Genomic DNA, 24,663 nt, shown 5'->3' with positions numbered 1-24,663 from the left:
ATAAATCAATTAGTGTATTGTAATTGAGTGATACCACTTTTCACATTGACAAATGGTGCTAACAAGTAAGTGATGTACATCCAGAGGAAGTTCACCGTATAGCCTGCCATATGGGACTGCATGCAAGGAAGAGTATTACCTTCATATACATCAGCATAAAGTACTGAATAAAAGGCAGTCAATATATGAATGTGAGCAGGTAGATGTAAAATCCATTAAATTACTAAATATGCTTCATAGTCCTGTTTCAAATAGAAATTAATATATGAGCTAAATCTTTCTTTGGAAATATATTGATGGTGATGGTCTGAAAACTCAATAGTTGGGGATATGCTACTACATGAAGCAAGGAAAAGCAATTGCAGGGGTCATCAATCAAGCCAGTATGCTTAGTCTTTGTAAATGGTTTGTCAAAAACAAGTTTAGATGACATAAAGAAGAAGTGACAGATTATAGCTTGCTCTGTGCAGAAATTCCCTGCAGATGGTAATAGAAAAGGAGACTTTCTGGAGCATATAAATCTGGGTTTTTTTCTAGAACCTCCTAACTTGTCCAAATTATAAGCTAGTCATAGTTCAGTTTTAATTAATTTTCTCCCATGATATAAGGAAGCACTTCTGACACTTTTGACTCCTCTTTCTAAGCATGGAGATCTTAGAGCTTCTCAAGGAAAGAGTTTTAGTTTTGTGGGGTTTTAAACCTGAGATTTTTTTTTTTTTTTCCCTATACCTGTTTGGAGAAAGTACCTGAACCACAAAAAGTGAGGAGGGAGGACTGAAACTTGAGAATCGGTCCAATGGAATTCTTTAGAGGAAGGAGGGGATGAAAACAGGGAGGCCAAGGCTTGAATCAGCGTTGTTTCTTTTCATTAGTGACCAGCAGAACTCCTAATGCATAGAATTAATTAGATTTCTGGTGAAGATTCTCTCTGACATTGGTCCAAACTCTTTGGGAGATGAGATTTAAAGCATGAATTATACTGTATTAGAGAAGTTTCACCTTCAAAAATTTCATTTGCATGTGTCAACGTTGGAAAAGAACAGTTGCTAGGATTAGGAAGGAAATCCAAGAAGCAAAAAGAAATTTATTGATCAGTCATAGTTGTTATGAACTGATCTTTCAGTTACATCCTCGGCCTTGCTCAGAACAAAGCATTGCCATCTGTTTGAACGATATCTAGTTCTTCTCTGCTATAGTAGTACGCAGGGCTAGATCTTTTGTGCTAGACCAGATCTGAGGTGTAAATGTAGTAAACCACTGTAGCAGCAGTCCATTTTCACATGGCATCACTGTTGCGTGGTGAGGAGAAAGATAGTAGGAAGGCGGTAGAATAAGTTCACATCAAGCTGCCCAGGCAGGTAAAGGTCTGAACTTTGAATGATGTACATTTTGGGTGCACCAGAAGCAGAAACAATCTTCAGAGTACTTCTGATCTGTGATAAAGACTCTCTCCTTTTGTCTCCAACTCTTAGTTTTTCCTAGGTCCTCTCCCTCTGTCCCTATTTTCTTATCTGCCTCTTATTTTCACAGTTCTGGTTTTGAATTTCATGTTATCTTGATATGACTACTAAACCGTGCTTGGTACTGTCAATTGTGTGTATGTGTGTGCACTAATCCCTTTATCCTTTAGTTATATCCTTCACACTCACCTTTTTAAGTGTTGTCCTCTGTTTTGTTAATCTCTATGCTTATGTGGAAATATGTGAGAGTTCACATGTATGGGTTGATACAAAGCTTTAATTTACATTTTAAATTGATTGGGTTCTAACTTTAGCTGACCTTGTACTAATTTAGAATATTTACATTTACCAGATCAATTCAAATTGACTGGAGTATATTTTTTTCTAGAAGAAAGCAGCCATTTTTCATAAACTGTAACATTTTCTATGGGTAGATCATCAACAGTGAGAATCACTTAAGAATAAAACAGCATCTGCCGGGAAAGTAATATATTGTGTTGTATTTTGTGTCCGCTCTAGGGTGCTTTGGTCAGTGCAAGTGCAGATGATGCACTTCATTTGTGGAATCTCCGACAGAAACGACCAGCCATCCTACATTCCCTGAAATTTAACAGAGAAAGGTAAGACTATATGACACAAAATAAATACCTCATTAAAAACCACAAAAAATTACTTTCCAGATTTCTAATAACACATGCTTATTAATTTGCCTTTCTAAAGGTGGCTATAGTTTTGTCTTGAAATTTTTTTTCTTCGGTTGTTTGAGTCTTGTTTCCATAGAACAAAAACTTCACTTTCTCTTTCTGCAGCCTTCTCAGAACTAGAAAAGTTTTGTCTGCTTTTTGTCAAAATATTTTTTGTTTTATCTTCTGTTCGCATGAACCAGTGTGAACAGTAGTGTGTTTGTTTTTCTTAAGTCCAGTCTGTGACCTTTTGGCTAATCTGTTGTTAAGTATTAGCCAGAGTACTTCAGCTGGCTGTATCAGGGAAATAATTATTTGTTTTACCTTGAAGGGGTTTTATTTTTGTAAAATACTAGAAGTTTAACGGACATAAATTGTGAATTTGGGAAACTATGGTAAATGTTAAGTGAAACAGAGACTGTTTTTCTCAATTTTACTTTATCAGTACTTAATTGTAGAAATCCCTGCTGAAAATAGGTTAAATGAGTGGTTGTAATTTTCAAACTCAAAGAGAAGCTGAGTACTTTAATCTGTATTTAGTCACCCAAGTAAAACCTGCTACGATATCATGGAGCTTGAATGCTACTCTTTTATTAATATTAAGAAAAATTTCCATGTTTCTACTATGGAATTAAGTCAGAAGACCGAGCTTCAGTGCATAAATGCAACAGTTGTTTTTTTGTAAGTCCTTGAGCAATATAGTTACTCTGTATTTCATCTTTGGGATGAATTTTATAAAATTTGAAAACATAGGTATAATACGTAGGATGGTTTTGACTGGAGGTTGAAGTGATGTTGTAATTCTCTTAGTGTATACATTCAGTGTTTATTAAGGTGCAGCTACTTCTTTTAGATATTTATATATTCGTTTGTGCAGTGGTCAAAGGTATCAGTACTTTACCAGAGCTGTGAAGTAAACAGGCTCATCAAAGCTTTAGCTGGAGCAAATCTGAAAATTATTATGGAAATAGACTTTTTCTTTGTTCATTATTCAGATACATATCATGTTTGCATGTCTGCATGTCAGCAAGTTGCAAGTTTTGTCATGGGAAGTACTGCATAATAATTTAGAAAATATGCATCCTGATTCCAAAGGGATTATAACCTATAGCACAAGTGTATCATCTGGTTTGGGACTGCATGAGGGAAGATGGAAAAAGAAAAATTTTAAGTACATTTGATAGTTGCTTCTTGACAGTAAGTCATCATTTTACACATGCTGAAATACTTGAATTTTGGTATTCATACCAGGTAGGTACTTTATCACAATTTGTCATTGATAAATCTAGATATTGTAGAAGTTATTCCAGTACATCTTGGTCTAGCTCTCCCAGCCATCAACCTTCCATACAATCTAAGGAATCAATACTTATAAGAATGCAATGTATCTTCACGTGTTTGCCTGTCATTTCTGTTCAGAGACATTAGTGTAGTATCTCAGTCAGAATTTTATCAGAATTTCTTGATAAAATAAACTCACACGCATTTGGGCTTTGCTAAGAGCAAAACATTTGTCATCCCATTTACCTAAATTTTCTTTTACTTCTGACAGCCTAAAACGTTGAGCAAAATATTTGGAAGTAAGTTATTTTCAGTGCTGGAAACCTTTGCATAAAACCAAATTTTGTGTAATGACATTTTTGAACTGAGTTTTAAATAGGATCTGAGGATGTAGTTAATTGTAACAAATGCATTGCTAGCTATACTTTTATCAAAGTCTAGTGAGTTGTGAGTTAAAAAAATACTATTATTTTTTTCATGTATATTTTAAATAACTGGTGCAACCACTGCCATTTAAATAATTTTTACTAGCACATCAGAGCCTATGAGGCAGATATCCTGGTACACTTCTACAGAATATTGTCAAAGAAGTAAATCCAGTTTTAAAAAAGAGTTTTCAATAAGTACGAAGAAATAACTTTGCAGGCAGTTCTTTTCTTCTCAGGGTTCTCTAGCACTGCCCTGACTTGATTTGGGTTTTTTTTATTCAAGCACTTGGCTCCAGAATGAAATCTCTTCTTTTTTATTATATTTTCTTTTAACATACATAGAAATTAATTTCATACTGTCTTTCATTTTTCTAAGCTTGATTGCACATTTAGTATCTAAAATTCAACATAAGCCTCTGGGCAAGAACCAACGAAAGTAAGGCTAAACTCCTAATTAACCCCCTCATTAATCTGGAACATTTCTCTGTATATATATACCTAACAGATTTAAGGGTAAAAGAGAGCTTCCATTTTTTTCTGAACATATTTTTTGTGTTAGAGCACTGAAGTTATGAATTACATGATGCTCAGAGAAACAGCAAATAATGGTTGCCTTGGCTGTGAGAAATTTATGGTAAAATGGATGTAAGGGGAATTTGGGAAGCTGATAAAGCAATGAGATCAAAATTGATTTTCTTCCAGAAATTCAAACGGCTGTCTTCCAAAAATTAATGTCTTTTTCACTGTTGGAACAGTTAAATTTTTTTTTTGTTTTCATCCTCTCATCTCCTCTTGCAGAGGGAGGTTAAAGGGAAGAAAGATTCATACTGAAGGGAAAAAAATTCTTTCTTTTGACTTGTTTTAAGTTTGTGACCTAATGAATGAGCTTGTTTTGATGTTTCTTAAATGAGGAGAAATGCTTATTGGGAGAGAAAATACTGATGTATGTTTTCAGAAAACAGTAAGGTATTGAAAAAGGCCATACAGGGAAGTGTTTACCCAATCAAAGGCTAGTTCTTACAAGGACACCATTTATATTTCATTTGATTTTAGATTTAGACAGCTTTTACAGAGCCAAACACATAATTATTCTGATGCATTTTACCTATGCAAGCAGAGCATGTGACTGCTTCAGATTTTCCTATTTGCATGTCTCTCTCGAGGATTTATAAAAATTGTAATTTTATTCGTACAGTATGTTTGTCTTTTTCATACACTGTTTGTTTTAGATTTTTCTTTCTGAACAATTGGCAAATTTACTTCATGAAATGGTGCAATATAATGCACTTTTACTTAACACTCTAATATTTTATCTGCTTGTGATGAGGAAGATAATTGTATTAGTTCAAATTCTTGATTAATTTTACTTCATGAAATTAGCTTTCATGTAGAATAAGTTTATTCTGAGGTTTTAAAATATTTGATGCATGAGCCATGCACCTGTTAGATTCTGTTAGATGAATGAATGCTACTTGAGCCTTTGGCTATTAGTGCACCAGCCTTCACATTGTTGAACCGTTTAATTTACAATTTGTTTGTTTCTTGACATTTTAAGATTGCAGGATAATAGAGTAAAATCTGCTCTCAGCAGTGTTTCTGTATATGTTTATGCAACTGCTTGAGTCGAATTTCCACAGGCATATATGTACATATATGCCCCCTTTCTCTCCCACAAAAGTAAAAAACATATTTGTTCTTCATATGTTGGTAACAACATAGATGTAAAGAGCAAAGAACTCTTAAATGCAGCACACTGATTATCTTTCACTTATCATGTAGCGTTCAGTATTAAGACAGTGAAAGGTTTATGAATAATAATTCACTTACAAAATGCACTTTTGTAGCCATTAAGCCATAGTTTGCAAACTCTGAAAATTTATCTTTTTTTCTTCTTCTGACCTGTTGTTAAAATAATGCTGGTGCAACATTAACAATATTAACTTGTATCTGATAATTCACTGCTCCTTTACCAAGTGTCTCTTTGGAGCAAGTGTTGAAGGAACATTGAAGAATGAAATGTAATGGTAAACTGATATTTTTTTTCTACAGTGAAACTCTCTAGACTTTTTACTAAATTATATGGTTTTGCTTTGTATCAAAATACAAGGTTATCATCTTAGATTTCTATTGCTGTAATTGGTATGTAATACAATGAATTAAAAACCCTCAAGAAAATATAAATGTAAGCAATGTGTTTCAGTCCTCAGCCCCAGGTGTAATGCTAATATGGTTACTTCAGAACATGCTTGGCAGTAGCATATGGTTGACAATACATGATTTGCTGTTCCATTTACAAATAGGGTGGACAGGTAAAACTTTTTAACCTCTGGAAACACTCCATAAGAATCTCTTCAGTACCTTTGAAGGACAACATTATGGTGGTGTTCCTTATGAAACAAAGAGGTTGACTCAACAGTCAGAATTGAGTATAACTGTTCAGCAGGTATTCTTTGTTTGCAGTGCTGGGCACCACTGGGGATCGCTCCACCGCAAGTGCCACATTTACTAACAAAACTCTCTGACTAATATACACAAAAACCAGACATATGCATCAGATTTCTTAGAAAAGGCAGTCTTATGCTCATGGATTCTTAGAATTCATTTACATAGTCTGAGCATGCGTAGTAAAAATAGAGTGAGGGTCTTGTCTCCTCCTTAGGGGTCCACATAGCCTTTCTCACACTCTCCATTAGAGAACTTTAGCTTTCTAGTGTCCATATATGGTCATGGAGTTACTTCATCCATCCTCCAGCTCCTGTTTGTTTCAGCTTTCAGCACTTATCTTGACACTGGCATCTTCTTAGGCCTTGTTTTCTTTAGGTTCCTGCTATTAGGGATGTACTCAGGGTGTTTTTCAGACTGTCCAAGGTCTGTCTTATCTTTACTAGGCAAGGAGTTAAAGGTTTCAGCACATCTTGCAAGTGGGTAATGAGTACAGGAGGTAGTTAGGAAAAAGTATAAATGAAATTATATACATTACAGTAAAATACAGGGAAAAAAAATAGTAAAATACCAGTGATGTCTAGCATTAAAACTAGATGTCTTATATTACAGGTCCCCGGACATTAGCAATTTCAAGTATACTTGTAGCAACTTCCTTTCATTTATGTTAGTCCCTGCTTTTCCTTCTTTGATGTCCTAGGAGATGTCAGATTCGTGTTCAGTAGACACTTTCGGCAAAATAAATATCTCAGCTACTAGGACTAGACACTGTCTCTATTTGCTGCAAAGAACATCTGGATTAAGCTAAACCACTGAAAACTATTATAGGCCTTAATTATTTTTAATATACTCAGAGCAGACTTCAGCAAGTATAGCTTTAAATATATAACAGTTTACACCATTTTCTTGTTTAAGGTTAGTGAAACTGGGATAGGAAAATCCAGCAAGGATTACAGTGTGAAATCCAGGTCCTTTAGGCCTGTGTGCACTAGTTTCACTTATGAACACAGTTCATCTCCGATTATTCAGAGCTAGTTCAGTTGTGTTGACTGACATGGGGGGTAGCCCTCCTCTTTTTCTTCTTTCAGCCGGTGCTGACTGGTGTGTTACAAGTGACCCGATGGCACTACAACAGTGTCTTCACTGACATACTCAGCATACATGAACACAGTGTGCAATTTCTGTGGGTCTCCAAATCTGTCTGCATGCACTGTGCACTGGTGCCATGACAGTACCAGCAGTGCCCTTTTGCAGGGGGATTGCCAGGTGACAAGATATGTGTGACTGGCTTTGGTGCTCTGATCTGTAACGCTTTCTTCAGTGTTAAGGGTATGCTGGCCCAGAAGAGGAGCCCTTTATGAGGGTGACTTTTAGAGCAATTCTCAGTTAGCTGTAACTTAATGTTAGTTGGAAACGTGACTCCTACATCTGAGATTTTGCAGTATTTGAACAGATAATTGAGAGTATTACTGCACTGCTTGGAAGAAAAGAGAAAAACAGATATTTTTGGATCTGGTGACACTTTTCTTTTGAGTGTTGGTCTGTGTTCTTTCCTGAAAGTAGCTGGATCTTTGTCTTGCTGGATCTTTGCAGGATTTTGTGTCCTGTGTTGTATCTAACTCATCAAAATGACAGCAAGAGGCTATTGAATGAATACTGGTGACTGGCTGTGCAGTCTCAGCAGTACCTCTATCTGTTTACTTGCGTGTTAGGGACTTAGATTATCTGTCTCATTGGCTGTTCAAGGATCTAAATTCCTGTGATAGCTTGCCTGCTCATAAATGATCCTCCTGGTTAATATTGTATAACTGCAAACTATGTGTTGTTTATGTACTTTCAGATTAGTCAGAGGTCTGTCATCAAGCATGAAAGTAGTTAACAAGTTCAGTGCAGTTGCACAGCCCTTCTATACCACAAAACAGATTCTGGTGCAGCATTTAGCTATTCCAAAGAACTACAAAATTCAAATACAAACCAGTTATTTCACAATGCAATCCTTCCACAGTTTATGGAAAGGATTTACATTTTCTCAGGTTAATGATGGAAAAAACTGAGGAAAGCAGAAGAAGCCATGCTGTTGATTGGCATTCACTTCCACATGTTTAAGAAATTTTTACAAAACATCCTTGTGCAGATGTTTGGGGGTTTTTTTGTCTTATTAAGTGTGTATTGCCAAGTATGAAGACAGCACAGACCTCAAACGTGTAAGATAAATGTGTGGCATGGTCTTGCATCAGTGTTTGTCACTTTTGAAAGAATGATGCTCAGGGTTATCAATAACCAATTAATGCTGTTTGCATGCAGTTATTGAGCTTGGAAAGATTCCTGAAGCTCAAAAAGAACACCTCTGGTCTGTGGGGCTGTGACTTAGTACTGCAGGGCAGAAAAGTGAACTTTGTCAAATGTTGCTTCAGCAAGACAAAAGGCTGGAGGCAAAGTTTCTCCAGTAAGACTGACCCAAATCATTTATTTGTAGTTACCACATACCTCTGCCTTCTCTGCTAAAAAAAATAAAAAATAAAAAATAAAAAAAATTAAAAATTACATTGCATTCTTTTTTCGGGTCTTATATCATGTAATGGAAAATTTCATAGTACACTTGGCATGTAGGATCAATGAGAGCTCTAAGCTTGTCCTGGAAAGGTGGTATACAGCATAGTTGAAATGATGAATGTCTTGGTCATAAAAAGAAGTCTAGCACAAACATTTTGGGGGTTTTCTTGTTCAACACACATTATCTAAACAATCAACAAAGAGCAAAAATACGAAGCATAGATTAGCTTATTGATGCAAAGATTCAGCAGTTTTGATTTGATAGATTTATGAGATTAGGCAATTCCACTAAAGTAGAATGAAAATTCACATGATCCCTAAGATTTTCTTTTTAATAGATCTTAAATATGCGGGCCTTCTAGTGGAGTGGAGCTGAAGGGACCTCCTCAGCCTAGTTCCCTGCAGTTGCAGACCAGACAACTCATATGCTTCCTTTTCTATAATAAACAAGCTATGTTTTGCATCAAGAGATGCTGGTTCCTTATGATCTCAGTTGATTACCAAAGAGCTTGGTAATCAAAATGCTATTTATTATAGTTAGCACTATAAAGAATGAGAGAATGGTATAGATAAATATTACATCTCTATAGATGCTGGGAACCCCTAGTTGTTCATCATCAAACAGGCCTCCAATCAGCAGGCTGTGAAGACCCCATCCATAGATAGGGTTACACAGTTTGGGTCATTCAAGTTATTACAGGATTTTCTTATAAGAAAACAGATGTATTCATTATTTCTACTATGAAACAGAAAGGGTGTTCGCACTACTAACTTCCTGCTGCGCTGTTAGGTAAAGGCAGGGCCACACAGGTGGTGCAGTCACCAAGTGGGAGCTGCCTGCAGGCTCCTCTGTTAAGCCGAGCTGGCTGCATTTATCCCATGGCCGAGGGGTACGAGCAGCACAACCCAGACCAAAGGCCATGCTGTACTTGCAGCCCAGCACAGCACAGGCTGGTGCCTATTCAGGTGAAACTACTGTGTGGATCACTAACTCCTCTACATGCAACCATCTCCCAGAGAGGATCGTGACACTATTGTATAGCTATTCAAGCTTAAGTTCACTACTCTTCCTATTAAGGAATGTTGCTCCATGCTAATTTCAACCTTCTGATGGCTAGAAACCTTCCAGCTTCCAGACTAAATTTATTTTTATGTCCCTTCTATTCCCATTTAATATGTCATGATTTTTAAATGTATTGTGTCTTCTTTGCAGTTAAATAGCTCATTCATATCCATTCACAACCTGATTTTTTTCTTCTTTTTCTTTTTTTCGATCGACACAATCGAGGTTTTGTGTTTTTCCTTTATAAATTTGTGTCTTCATTCCCTTTTCTTTGGCCTTTCTTCTCATATCAGTTCTCTCTGATGTGATGATTAGACAAGGAGACATATTCTAGATAGGGTCCCATCTGTGCTGTGGACACTGACATTACCATTTTCTTTTGTAATCTCTGCAGGAATATGTTCACTGATGCATACTGTAATAATATCTTCCTTTTACATGGCTTCATCTTATCAGTGCTTGTGGTCTTGCTGTGATTGACTAATACACCCATTACACTTCTTCACTGTTGTATAACTAGCAGGGAATGTGCTGCTTTTCAGTGCAAGCCTTTAAGAGTGGAAGCAAAGCAAGACAAGCAAAATTGAAATGATCTTTTTCCATCACTTCTGTATCATAAGTTTCAACCATAAAGTGGAAGTGGTTATTCTTTGAAGTTTGAGGCCTTGCCCTTTGCGTTTTAATTTTCATTCAATTTCTTGTACTCTACTTGTGCAGATTTTCCTACCTCAGTGTCGTGGTTTGAGCCCAGAAGGCAACTGAGCACCACACAGCCACTCGCTCACTCCTTCCCTCCTCAGGAATGGGAAGGAGAATATACAACAAAAGGCTTGGGAATTGAGATAAGGACAAGGAGGGATGATTTATGCATTATGGTCATGGGCAAAAGACAGACTTGTTAGGGGAAGAAAAAGAACATCGATTTAATTCAAACACCACCACCAACAATACTTGACAAACAGAGTAGGACAGTGAGATGTATAACCACATCGTAAAAACACCTTCCCCACACCCCTCCCTTCTCCCTGGGCTTAGATTTGCTCCCGATTTCCCTACTTCCTCCCTTGCAGAAGCACAGTGAGGCAGGGAATGGGGGTTGCAGTCCCACCACCCTTTCCTTCACAGGGGAAGGACTCTTTGCATTCTCCCTTGCTCCAGCATGGGGCCCTTCTCACGAGAGACAGTTCTCCATGAACTTTCTCCAACATGAGTCCCTCCCACAGCTGCAGCTCTTCCCAAGATGCTCTGGTGTGGGTCCCTCCTGCATGTTGCAATCCTCCCAGTGCTGAACTACAGTGGCAGGGGCTTCCCACAGAATCCTAGCTTTCTTCAGGTGCAGCCACCTGCTCCAGTGTGGGGTTGTGTACGGGCTGCAGGTCGGCATCTGCTCCACTGGTGGCCTCCATGGTGGCAGGGGTACACCAGGGGCCACAGGGGTGTCTCTGCACCAGAGCCCCTCCCACCTTCCTCCTTCTTTCTTCCACTGACCTCCGTGTTCGCATAGGTGTCCTGCTCACAATTCCTCCTCACAACTCCAATTCCTCCTCCCAGATTCCCCTTCTTAAATACGTTATCACAGAGGTGCAGCCACCATCACTGACTGGCCCAGCCTTGGAGCAAAGGCAGATCCAACTTGGAGCCACGAGAGCTTTCGAGAAGCTTCTCACAGGGGCCACTGCTGTAGCCCCCTACCCACTTCCAAAAACCCCATCACACACACAAACCCAACACACTCTGTAATACTTGTCCCTAAGATGTTTCATTAGTATCAGTACCAAGATCACTTCTGAAATTACAAGATCAGATGTTAAAACTAATACTTGAGAATCCCTCAAATATCAGTAAAATATTTCCATTTTCAGTAAAATCAACTGGAAAATAGACGTTAAAAATAGAATTTTGTAGTGATGGTTTTTATAAATGTGGTGTTTGCCATATGCTAGATTTCCTACAACTGGAATATTCTAGAGTAGTCTACCTTTGGTAAACCTACCTTCCCTGTTTTACTATAACTGTTCAAAATTTGTGCCTTTGAAACTCAAACCCTTGGTTAGTGTGTATTTTTAAGTATACTTGAGCAAGTTATAATAATATGGTCACAGTGTCATGGATGACAACATGGCTTAACTTTATTTCTATCAGTTTTAATTTTTTATGCTTACCTTCTTGGGTAATCGTGGGATTTTTAATGCAATCTGACTCAGTGCCACTGCAGAGAAAGGGCTGCAAGAAGTTAAGCTGGCTAGTTTAAAACTAGTTTGATTTCTCTGTTGTTATAACACGAGGGTAGATATTACTCCTTTTATCGATTCATTGACTGGTTGCTAGAGAAATCTGTTGGTTGCCATTTCCAGGAATATCGAGGACCTACAATGATTAGCAATACTTATTTTCTAATCTGTACATGATACAGTAAACTCTCTACTAATTACGGAAGTTCAGGTCATATTTTTCATTCTAGAACATTAAAACCATCTCTGTTTATATCCAGATCCAACACTGAATTTAAGAATCTCTCTTCTTTTTCTAATGGTGACTTTCAGAGTCTTTCCCCAAAGTAATTTATAGTCCACTAGTGCTTTTTAGTCCACCAATATTCTACCAATATTATTATTTTCAGTTTCATTTAAATTAAAAATATTAAGTGCATTATGCCACAGTGTCTTTTATACCTTTTTGCTAAACAACTTCTTTGAAGTCAAACGGAGTTGTTTAAAGTATTTAAGATTTATTTTTGCACAGCTCTGTACATAAAGGTTCTATTTCCATAATGAGACTTTAAAATATGCAATAATAACATTAGCACAGTATCTAATAATTTGATTTTTGATAACTACTCAGAAAAGTCTCAAAACAGCAAATACAGTTACCATGTTAAACTGGTTACATGTATATCTTCATTTTAAAAGCATGTATCCGGGACTTAAGAAAACATCTGTCAGTGTGATGAATAATTTGGCAAATATTTTTCTATTTCATGGTTATCAATCAATTGCAAATCAATTCACTTTTCCTCACATTGGTGCATTAAAAGCAGGTGAACAGAAAATGACTGATACACTATATATGAATTACTCTTAGTGATAACAGCGTATTAATAGCACAAGGGCCAAAAAAGCTGAAAGATGTCTTACAACCGATCACTTCTACTTTTCCCCTATTGCTAAAACTGTAGCAGATAGCCTCGCTTTCCCCAATCCACTTCTGAGCTGTTCTTTTGACTTATTATTTTATTTAAAGCTTTTTACATAAAATATTTTGACAAATACATAAGAGTCTTGGGATTTGATTTGAGACTGTGGAGAGCATATCAAGTGGAGGTTTCTAAACATGAATTTTCTCAATTCTGAAACACCAGAAGCACTGTTTGTAGCCCGTAGTATGCCAAATGTTGTGGCTATAAATACAGCATAGTTAAGATGTTAATGAAATAAAAAGCAGTTAATGAAATAGCCTCATAAATTTGCTATATGTGTCTGCATGTGTGTGGTTGCACATATATGTGTGTATGGTGCATACATGTGCGTATATACACGTATGAAATCATCATGACCCATAGAACTGCTAGAGAAAAATGCACAGCTAACACAATTATCTCAGGACTTAACAACAGTAGAGGGACTAGAAGGCCCTCTGGCCTGACAAATCCTCTATTCCAATTTACCTCTTCCTCTGTGTCACTATGGCTGTAGTTCCTTCTATTATTTTCATGAGAAAACAGGTATCTCTTCAAAATTCCATTTTGTAGATCATCTTCGTGAAGTTTTGTTTTTAATTCAGTAGGGAAGAAAAACATGTTCTCAATTATTTGATTTTTATGTCACCTGGACACCTCTGATTGTCTGCCTAACAACAACAATTTATATGTTGGTTTCTTTACTCAGAGAAAAATCCTTTAGCTCTTGGCAGTAGACATAATGCAGCTATATGCTGCAAAACTTTAGATCATACGCTGAGCAGTGTGTTTGTTGTTTCTAATGCTTTGTAGAAAATAAAGCATGTTTGACAGTAGATTTCTGCTTTTTTGAGAAAACATGGGGTAACATGTTATGTTGTTTTCACATAACAGCTGTGTTGCCAAATTGCGCTAAGGCCAGGTTTGGATAGCAAAATTTAAAATAAATACACAAATCCATACATTGAACAACTGTGTTTCAAGGCCTTAGTTATGACAAATGAGAGAAGTCCAATATTGTAATACAAAAATGCTTCTAATAGTTGTATTAGAATAGAGGGGGGAAAAAAAATGTCCTTTACAGTTTAAACAAGATCAGACAGCATAAACAGTCTACATTATCAGTTGGAATTTTCAGCTTGCTACAGTTACAGGAATTCTATGGATTTATTTTTTGAAGTTTTCAAATTTGAGTTTTCAGATATCTACCATGGTCCCATTCAGATCTATCCTTTGACCTCTGTTCCATTAGATTTCCAGTCATATCTTAAAGCAGTGAAGAATATGCACCCATTCTGTTGCAGCAAGTAATTTCATTCTTGAAAACCACACCACCCCTTTCCTGCCCGGGCACATGTCAGCCTCAATGCAATGATTTAGGATACTTTTCCTTCTGCCACAATAAACTCTGGGCGTTTCTCCAGTAAATCAGAAATAGAGCTAGTAATGTCAGTGTTGAGATTATCTCATTAAACAGTACATGAGCAGGAAGAGGAGAGAGACTACAGATTGCAGAAAAACAAGGACCGTTAATCACAGAGTCCCTGTCTACTGAAGCATAACAAATGAGAACAGCTGGTCTCCAATAAGTCTACATGATTTTAATAGATGGAAGCTGATAAGAAAAAAAATGTGTATACATAGAAGTATACACATGTAAAAATGCTTTTTTTTTTTTTAAAGTCAATTTCAGTATTCCAATCTTACCCTGATTGTAGAGTCATTCAAAGTAACTTGATCAATATTGCTGTTAAATAAGTCTTAAGTTTATTATAGTAAGACTGTATGATAAACACAGATTTGTGTATGTGGTGGCAACCAGGGAATTAAATACTAGCATATCTTTAGTTTACTTTTCTAAAAGCTACGTAAAGTCAAGCTGGTTAGCAAAAGCCAAGTTTCAACCTTTCATCTTTGAGCAAAGACCCAATTTACTTTTCTGAAACTTAGAGATTGGGAAGCAAAAACTACATTTTTAATTTATGGCTTCAGTGTTGGGTGAAAGGATGAGAGAAACTTTACCCTTAGGTGTTTATGTTTGGTTTTTGTTTTTTTTTTTTTAAAACGTAGCTGCTATGAAATCAATGACAGAAATAAATCAAAAACTTTCCCTTTTGAGAACATCATCTCCCTCTTCCATCCTTTGGTTTTTGGCTTTCTTTTATTGATAAGAAACTTAGTGGCTCTTACTGCGATCTGTATTGCCCATCAGCATCACTGTGATTGGCATTACAACTCTATTCTTACTTAACCTTCAAAGAAATTAACGGAGAACAAGTGAAGTACGACAAATAAGAAATAATGATTTCACAAGCCAGTAGACAGGAGAGTCATGTACGTTGTCTTTTCGCTAAAGATGAAAGCAAGAGTCTGTTTGCCAATCCTGTTTCATTAATTTGCTCACTTCACTGATTTTGTGGAACTTTTATTCTCACTTTTGTTGTCTAATGAGCTTGTGTTGGCATCAGAAACAAATTGGAAGTATGATGGCTTCTTCCAGCATTTTTTTCTATTTAAGAAAGCAGGTTTCCATGTCATTTCCATGTCTTTTTTTCCTTGGATCCGAGTCTGCACATTACACCTCTTCAATCCACTGCATTACTGTTGTGTAATACTAAAATTTTAGCCAGGGAAAGTATGCCACTCTCATTGTCAGTGACCCTGGACTCACATGTAAGACACCTCAATGAATTTACAGTCAAAAGCATAAAAGGACAAAAGAGGGTGTCTCTTTGCTGTGCATTTGTCCAAGAGAAAAGTGTCACGGATTAAAATATTGACACGGTAATGATTTAGCAGCAAATCAAGATTTCTTCATGACTAGAAGAACTTAATCATTAACCAATTTAAACATTTACAAAATAATTCAGTAAAACACGTCAAGATTAAAATAACTACAAGTTTGAAAATGACAAGTTTCACACTAACTTACTATAAAGGATCCTAAATCTATCGATATATATGTACATTCATAAACACAAGATGTACAAACACACAGACAAAGAAAAGTACTTGCATCCAGTGACATACGTATGTACCCACACATGTGAAAATAACTGTGTATACCTAAACACATTGGTAGGTAGAGAGGTGGGTGAAAGACAAGCTAGCCCAAAGTTAAAATTTCCCTTTTCTCGAGTTTAAATACTCACAATTCATTGGCTTTCCTCAATGGGCAATAATTGAGACTCAAGGGGATCAACTTTGCCCTGCCCTGTCGTTGGCTCTAACGGCACATGGTAGGTACTTTGAGGAGTTGATACCTGGGAGGCATCCCAAGTCAGGGGAGATGCTGGCCACAGGCCTGCTGCAGTCCAGGAGAGCTCAAGGGGTCTCACTTGAGGTCACTGTTTATAGGGCCTGAGATAATTGACTTTTGTAAGGTACTCTTTCACTCCAGCCCAGCTCAAATGATGAAATGTTCTGGTGTCTTCCACTGGTTGCACAGGCCAAGAACTTGAATTTTTTACTGTTGTCCCTTGACCACATCCCAGGTACAGGTGTACCAGGCTGCCAGGAGGTGATGGACTGTTATAACTGTTCCCCAGTGATGGGGAGGACAGAGCCAAGCTTGTCAAAGGGTCACGTTAAAGCTCTTTTTACTGCCATTAGCAGTACTTACCTCCCCAGGTTGTTATGTGGCCCAGAACAGGGGAGGAATTGCACTAATCACCGAGTGGCCCAGGAAGAGTGGGGAGGAACTGCCCCACCACAGCCCACCCCATGACTAAAGTCAATTTTTCTTGTCCATAGAGTGGCAGTGTGGTTGCCTCTATGCCTATAAGCAGGGAATGCCATAATCCAATTATAGTTTGAGGGAATTTTGTGTTTGATTAGCTTCTATTAGTTAATAAATTTTCGTTATTCTAGGTAAGTATACACATGGGAAAACTTTTGCAACTGCGTAACCTGTTTAATCATCCTCCAAACCTTATTATAAAACATTATGATAAGCAGTAAACATACTAGAGTTAGAAAAATGTACGCAGCATGGAATTAAACAGTCCTTTGCTGTTGGTGACCATCAAAATAGTGCTTTCCACCACTGGTGTTCTCCATCCCTTTTGACTGTCTTTAACACTTGATGTATTTCCTTTACATCATGCTGGATGGTGATAAGAGTTTGTTGTCCAGTTTCTTGTGCTTGTTGTAGAAGGTTGATTAAATCAGAGTACTGGAGGTGTTGCTTCATGATGGTTAGGTTCATCCGGGTGAGTGTAGGTTGTAGCCTGAAATAGAACACGTAATCAAAAGATAAGTCATCGTAGGTAGTTATTGCCACAAAAAAATTAAAATCGCAACCAATAATCACAGAAAAGTTACACACGCGTAGATTGAACTGGGTGGTTATGTTATAGATGAAATTTTCTATCAGTAAATAATCACATAGCGTTTGCATACAAGGACATCCTTTTCCAACATATAGGACTATGGTTTTGAGGATTCTCTTTAGGTGGATTTCAAAGTGGCAAATGTTTTGTTCAGTGTCAAGACAAGTACCTTCAGCTTCAAGAGTATTACTTTTACAAATGAAGTCTTGTTCTCACACAGTGCATGCATTTACATCAATTGTTTGCCACTTTTCCTCCTTTTGGTGGGCCCACACTCTATGCTCTAAGAGACAGGGTATGGTTCCGTTGTGATGTAGACCCAATGCAACGATTTGGTATATATTCTATACTGAAGTATTGCATATGGTGAGGACAAAGGCAATAATGTTATCATTTTCTGTGTGGTGAGTGAAGTTGACCAATTGCCACCACAATTGGAATTCCCTTTCAAATTCTGACTCATTGTCCCAGATCAGTTTACAGATCTCAGTGGGTAGGGTTCCTCCTTCTCTTTCTCTACTAATGGCTGCTGCTATAGACTGTATCCACAATTATGACTGGATACAACTCAAGGCAAGAGAGGTGTTACTCTGGGTTGCTCCAAGAGTTTTTACAATTAATTGTTAATCATTTTCTTCAGTTCCTTCCCAATGAGGTAAAATGTCTGATAGGAGCCATTGACTTGCTCCTAAGGCCGATAAAGATGATTTTAGAGGGTGTTTCAATGTGATCAGGTCATCAGTAGTAGCAGTTTGTTCATTAGGACTTCAGCATCTGTGCTATTCAGTATTCCTAATCCAGTTCTCAATAAACTGGTTGCGTCCTATTGTGTATGCTGGGGTTGTCTTAAAGACTGTCCATATAACTACGCTAAGCAGCCAGTGTGAGTAACCCCCCAAAAGGCGAATGATCTGATCTAACTGCTGACACATCAATGTGCAACGCTCATTCCACACTGTTTAGAGACCAACTAGTGTTAAAGAGAACTTGCTGTTGTCCTGTATTTTTAATTATGTAACAGCCAGTGTTATAAATGTGAGGAGACAGTTTAATAGGAGGCTGAGTCAGTAAAGACGCCTGTTGAATTTTGATTTTGAACTGGAGAGCCAAGCTGGAATGAGATTTGGAGTCTTCCCAAATACATGTTATGAATGCTGAGCAGGATATAATAAAATCATAGCAACATTCATGTCCAAAAGGACAGGTATGTGTGTTATCAAGGTCATGTCCATGTTTTCCTCCAGTATAGTCTATAATAATATGTAAAACTGTTGTATACTGAGTGTGGTTTTCCATTTGGTGTCCTACTGAAATAGTGTCTCCACTCATCCCTTTTAGAGATGGAATTTGGCAATCTTTATCTTAATTTTTTATAATCCATTTTGGATGGCAAAATTATTGCGTAATGCTACTAGAGACAAATTTAGAGGTTCAGCAGGATAAGTATTTGGTATAGATCCTATTTTTTATATATATATATAAAATAGGATATATATAATAAATATACATATAGTCTATATGAGTGTGGATCCACTGCCATCCTGTTGTGCACGTTCCACATATGGCACATGCCAATTGTAACATCAAAGAGTACTTCTGTGTTTCTATAGCCCGAAATATAAAATGCAATTATAGGTTTGGTAAAGGCAAAATTATACCAACAATTTCAATTTGGTTCTGTTATTTTATAACAATTGTTGTTTTCTGGTTTAGTAAAATTGGCATAAAATATTTTCATTTCCATTGACCTATAGTAAGTAGATCCACTGATCACTTTGCACCCAATTTGTATCTTCTCTCCTGTCATGGCTTGGAGTTGAGCCATCCACTGAGGATTGGCCCAGTCCCATTCATTTTTGCATATATTTCATTTCCATGTAAAACTAAAATAGAGAGATACAGACCTGCTTTGTTTTGTGGTGTTCCAATACTTTCAGGGTATCTTAGTAGTGCAAGGTCCCAAGGCCATTGTGAGTAGTATACTTACTCTCACAAGAAGAAAAAGAGAGAGAGGGAAAGGGGTGTATAGCCATCATTGTTGTGACTATTGGTGTATAATCATGAGAAGGAGTAGGCACGATGTTGCAAAGATGCCCACATGAAGATTATTCCCACAGTGCTACTGGTGGGATCACTAGGTGTGTTGTTTGTTCCCATGATGTCACTGGTGGAGTTGATCATTTCTGAAAAGAGAACGGAAGAAAGAATTGTCTCAGTGGGGAGGAATGAAGGGGTTACCCCTTATGATGCAGAATAAATCCATCCGGTACTGATTTTGTGTTCTATTCCATCATTGTCAATAGCATCCCATGCTAGAAATCCTTTTGGTTTGATCAGTTACTGGTATTGTTCCTACAGATGGTATTTTTACCATCACAGGTTGTCCTGGTTTCATTGAAGACTAGGTATGCTTATTGTTTAGGGGGGTTTCTGGAGAAGGTATTAAAAAAGCTCGAGTAATTGGACTTCCATAGGGACCACACCAATTATTTAACTGTTGTTAATTTTTAGAAAGACAGTTGTCCTTTGTCCTTTATGTGGTTTAAGATATTTTTTCAGCAGTCTATTGGCTCGTTCAACTATACCATTAGAATGTAGATAGTAAGGTGTATGAAATATCCATTTTATTTCCTCTTGGGTTGCCCATTCTTGTACTTCTTTGCTAGTAAAGTGCAAGCCATTGTCTTTCTGGATGGAGTCAGGGACAGGTAAAATTGAGAACCATGAGGAGAGGCCTCGGATGATATTCTGTCCGTTAGCCTTTCAGTATTTGGTACCTTTAAGGAGTCCAGATGTTATCCTGATATTACCTGTTAAAAAATATTTGTACCTGGCAGAAGATTTTAAAGGACCAGTGTAATCAATTTGCCAAGTAGGCCATAAAGTTTTACCTTCTTTAATGTGTAAAGGTGGTGCTTGGGCAGGGTAATCTGTTTGCAGTTTTAATTTACACCGAGGACATGCAGTAAGGATGGTTTCACATGTTTTTCTGCTGAGGGGCCAACCTCAGCTTTGAGATGAAAAATAATATGCTTCTTGACCCATGTGGCCTAATTTTTGATGTAACCATTCTCCCAGTTGATACCATGTGGGGTCTAAGTAATTTTCAGTGTCTATTTTCCTAATATTTGTCAATTCCTGTACCTTTTGGTTCCAATTTGCAGCTGGTTTATTGTCATTGGCATGAGTTTTCACCCTTCCTGTTTGGAGTATCTCTCTGGCTGTGTCTAATAGTAATTGCCAGTCTTCAGTTCTCCAGATTGGTGACTTATTTATCTCCCAATTTAGGGCTTCCCATTGACAAAGCCACTGTGTGGCACCTGCCCAAACAACATAAGAGTCTGCATATATGGTTTTTGCTTCCTTTTGTGCTGCCAAAACAACTGCTTGTAATTATCCTACTTGGGCACTGCACTCCCCCTATTCTATAACTTGTTTATGGGTTTTGTTTTCTAACGTAACAGCTTTATATAGCCGTTTAACCATCCGCTCTTTTTGCTGAGGCATCGGTAAACCAGACACCCTCTGTTGGTGAATCTTCAGTGAAGGGGGATGCGTCTAGAATTGGTGAGGGTTTAAATGGCTGTTGTAATGCTAGTGGGTCAGTGCTAATAGGCATTTATAATTTAGAAACTTTTGTCTGTCCTTCAATCAATTCCATTTCATCTACTACACCCACTAGATAGGCATACCATTTCCTGATTGTAGATTTTTGTGCAGTTCCCTCTGGGGGAGCAGTCCCTTTTAGAATTGTGGCTAATAAATTAAATGGTCCTCTAGTCTGAACAGCTTGTTCTTGACGAATTTTCTCAACTTGTTTAATTGTACAGACTGAAGACCTTTTTCCCACTCAGAATATCTTTGTTCTGTCTCTTTAAACACAGTCAAGCTAAACAGTAAAGGTCTCTTCAGTCCATCAGGACCTGTTTGAAATAAGTTACAGTAAGTTCCATATTGTGCAAAACCCCATTCTGCTATAACAGGGACATGAGGACAGACTGGTCCTAGAGATTGATATGTTTTTAATTCCTGTATTAGGGTGTTTATTGCTTCTTCATATTCTGAGTCCCATTTTCACAGTTTTGTAGAGGTGAATATAGTGGGCGGGCAATGATGGAGAATCCAGGTAAGTGTTTTCTCCAGTATCCTAAAGTACCCATTAGTTGCAATTCTTTTCTAGATCGGGGCATTTGCAATTTCTCTATTTTATTTAGAGTGTCTGGTAGAATTGCTGCGCTTCTGGCAATCCACCAAGTGCCCAGAAATTTCACTTCTTTGCTTGGTCCCTGACATTTTTCAGGTGAAATTTTAATTTTTGCTTCATGCAGTGTTTGCCAAACTGCTGCTGCCACTTCTCCCACCTTTTTAGGAGAGGTTCCTCCAATTAGAATATCATCTATCTATGGATATAGTTTTACCTCTTCAGGGAGTGAAACTGTAAAAGTTCAGCATGCGCAGCATGAGCAATTGAGGGTGAGTGTTTACATCCCTGTGGGAATCTATTAAAGGTACGTTGGATACCCTCTTATGTAAAAGCAAATTTTTCTTTATCTTCCTCCTGTAAGAGAACCATGAAAAACATATCTTTTACATCTAGCACTGCCATCCAAGGATGTGCAGCAGCTTGTAGTGTAGCACTTAAAGTTGCAATATGACAGACTGCAGCTGTCAATGGGGCTGTATTGGCATGTAAGAGCCAATAATTGTTAAATGCCATGTCCCATCCGGTTTGCAGACTGGCCAAACTGGAGAATTGTAGGGGAACTGAGTTCTGGAAATAATTTGTCGTTTTTTCTAAATCTACAATTCTTTCAGAAATTCTACTTTGTGCTGCAGCAGAAATTGGATACTGCATGACATCAGTGATTTTTGATTCAGGGAATACTGGGGCCGCATGGAGTACATATACTTTGGTAGTTTGTCGATTTTTATTAGTGTTAGGGTTGGTGTCTGAACTAAAGGACCACAAACTACCATCCAGCAAATGCCAGATCCAACTGTTTAATACATCAAAACCTAGGATATTTTCATGGTGCTATTTGATCACTTTTCATCAGGGAGCCATAAATTAACCTTTGCTGTTTGGCACACAGTGATAGTTCCTGTAACTCCAGTAGTTTTAATATTTTATTGTCTAGATTGTATGCCTAGTTTATTGGCATCCCATTGTGTAATTATTGAAATTTGTGCCCCCCTATCAATCAAAAATTTTGTTAATTGTTCTTAAGGAGCAACTGGAATTAAAATGTAAGGGCCATTTTCTTTTAACCACTAATGAACTTCTACTTACCGGAGAGGCAGGCCCAATTGCCATCCAGGCATTATTAGTTTTTTGATGTTGTGTTTTGTAACTGAGCCCCATGAAGGAGGAAAGGAGAAAGGAAGATCTCTCTCTCTCTCTGGGAGCTGGCAGTGGAGGAGTTGGAGTATTCAGAGTGTTACCTTTTTGAAATGCCTGAATTAGACTCAGAATAACACTGGTAGGCTGCCTCTGAATCACGGCTCTAGGAATTCCCAGTGCCAGTGCTTGTTTCCGTAGTTCATTTCTCCACTTCTGGCCCTTACATTGTTGGTCAGAGGATTTTTGTTCTTGGGAATTGTTCTGATGTGATTTGCATAAGAGTGCGACCTGTATTTTTCGTTTCACCGGGAATTTTGTTCTATCCCATTTCTCATGCATGATTTATAGTTCCATGCATTAGTGTCACCCAAGTGGGTAGTTCTCTCTGTTCTAATTCTCCTTCCTCACCATTTCCAAAAGCCCATGTTACGTTTATCAGTTCATTATAGTTTAAGTCTCTCTGGATTTCATCTCATTTTGCAATAAGGAAAGGTTTGAGTGTGGCAGGGGCTCCTTTCATCAATGGTTTAAGTATAGCAGGAGTACAGCTGCCGAAACAGGGACATCAGAAGAATCACATTGATGAACGGCTTGAATACAGGCAGCCTTTGTAAAAACTGTGGATAGCTCATTTAGAGATTTGATAGGTATTAATAGAGGTTGTCCTCTCTCTAAGGCATCGATGCCACCAGCCCAATATGCCACTCTGCTTGTTAGTGAGTTGGGGTCATTCAGGGGATTGGGGCCAGCATTCAAGAAGACACCAAGATCCCAATAACCACTGGCTTCGTTGTCATTAGCAAAATTCTATGTTCCCCATTTAGAGACTCTCCATAGCTATTCAGTTTCGGTTTCTCCAGGCTTACAGCTGTAACAGTCTTGTAAATTCCCTATGTGAATTGGATGAAATGGGGTTGTTTTACTAATGCAATTTCTCACACCAGCCCAATTATTCTGTTTTAATAATTGATCTGATTGTGAGGGGAGAGGGCTCAGGCAGTTGGAAGGAATTACTTTCGTTGGAGCTGTTATTATTTGAATCACTTTAAATAGTATCATCCCAGGCTTCAGAAGTCACAATTAATTTTCTGATTTGAACTATATCAGGGGGTTTTGGAGACTGCATTAGCATCATTTTAATGCATTCCCCAGGTTTTTCCTGTTTTTGCAGCTGTTCTATTTTAATTGATAACAGCAACTCAGTAGATTTGCGTCCTGCAATCACATCTTGTAAATCTGTATTTTACAATTAAGCTTTCCTCATTCCTGGCAGGCAGCTTCTAGGCACACTCTCAACATTTTACAAATTTTACCTTTATCTTTTCCAACTTTAGTTGTATCTCTAGCATCAGTTAACTGTTTTTCTACCTCTTCCCAGTTATACCGATTATTACAAGCCCAGTCCTCTGGGAAGGTGGAATTTGGTTGGATCCCGTGTTTTTACAAGTATTTGGTGATTTTGCTTGTCATCTGCCAACTATGCCAATTTGTCACAGGTGAAAATATTAACACAGTAATGATTTAGCAGCAAATCAAGATTTATTCATGACTAGAAGAACTTAATCATTAACCAATTTAAACATTTACAAAATAATTCAGTAAAATATGTCATGATTAAAATAATGACTTAACTACAGGTTTGAAAATGACAAGTTTCACACTAACTTACTATAAAGGATCCTAAATCTATCGATATATATGTACATTCATAAACACAAGATGTACAAACACACAGACAAAGAAAAGTACTTGCATCCAGTGACATACGTGTGTACCCACACATGTGAAAATAACTGTGTATACCTAAACACATTGGTAGGTAGAGAGGTGGGTGAAAGACAAGGGAGCCCAAAGTTAAAATTTCCCTTTTCTCGAGTTTAAATACTCACAATTCATTGGCTTTCCT

General features: G+C 37.6%; 1 protein-coding gene across 1 annotated transcript in view; it reads left to right on the top strand.

Annotated features, from left to right (window-relative positions):
* The window catches only part of STXBP5L (syntaxin binding protein 5L), a 202,229-nt gene that overhangs the window by 66,519 nt on the left and 111,047 nt on the right, over nucleotides 1-24,663 (top strand). Inside the window, exon 4 of the mRNA XM_074900267.1 lies at nucleotides 1,980-2,080. Coding sequence (XP_074756368.1) covers nucleotides 1,980-2,080 — 101 coding nt within the window. The remainder of the gene's footprint in view (nucleotides 1-1,979; nucleotides 2,081-24,663) is intronic.

Source organism: Athene noctua, chromosome 1 (genome assembly GCF_965140245.1).
Source record: "Athene noctua chromosome 1, bAthNoc1.hap1.1, whole genome shotgun sequence".
Lineage (NCBI taxonomy): Eukaryota > Metazoa > Chordata > Aves > Strigiformes > Strigidae > Athene > Athene noctua.
This window is presented reverse-complemented; position numbering and strand designations above follow the sequence as displayed.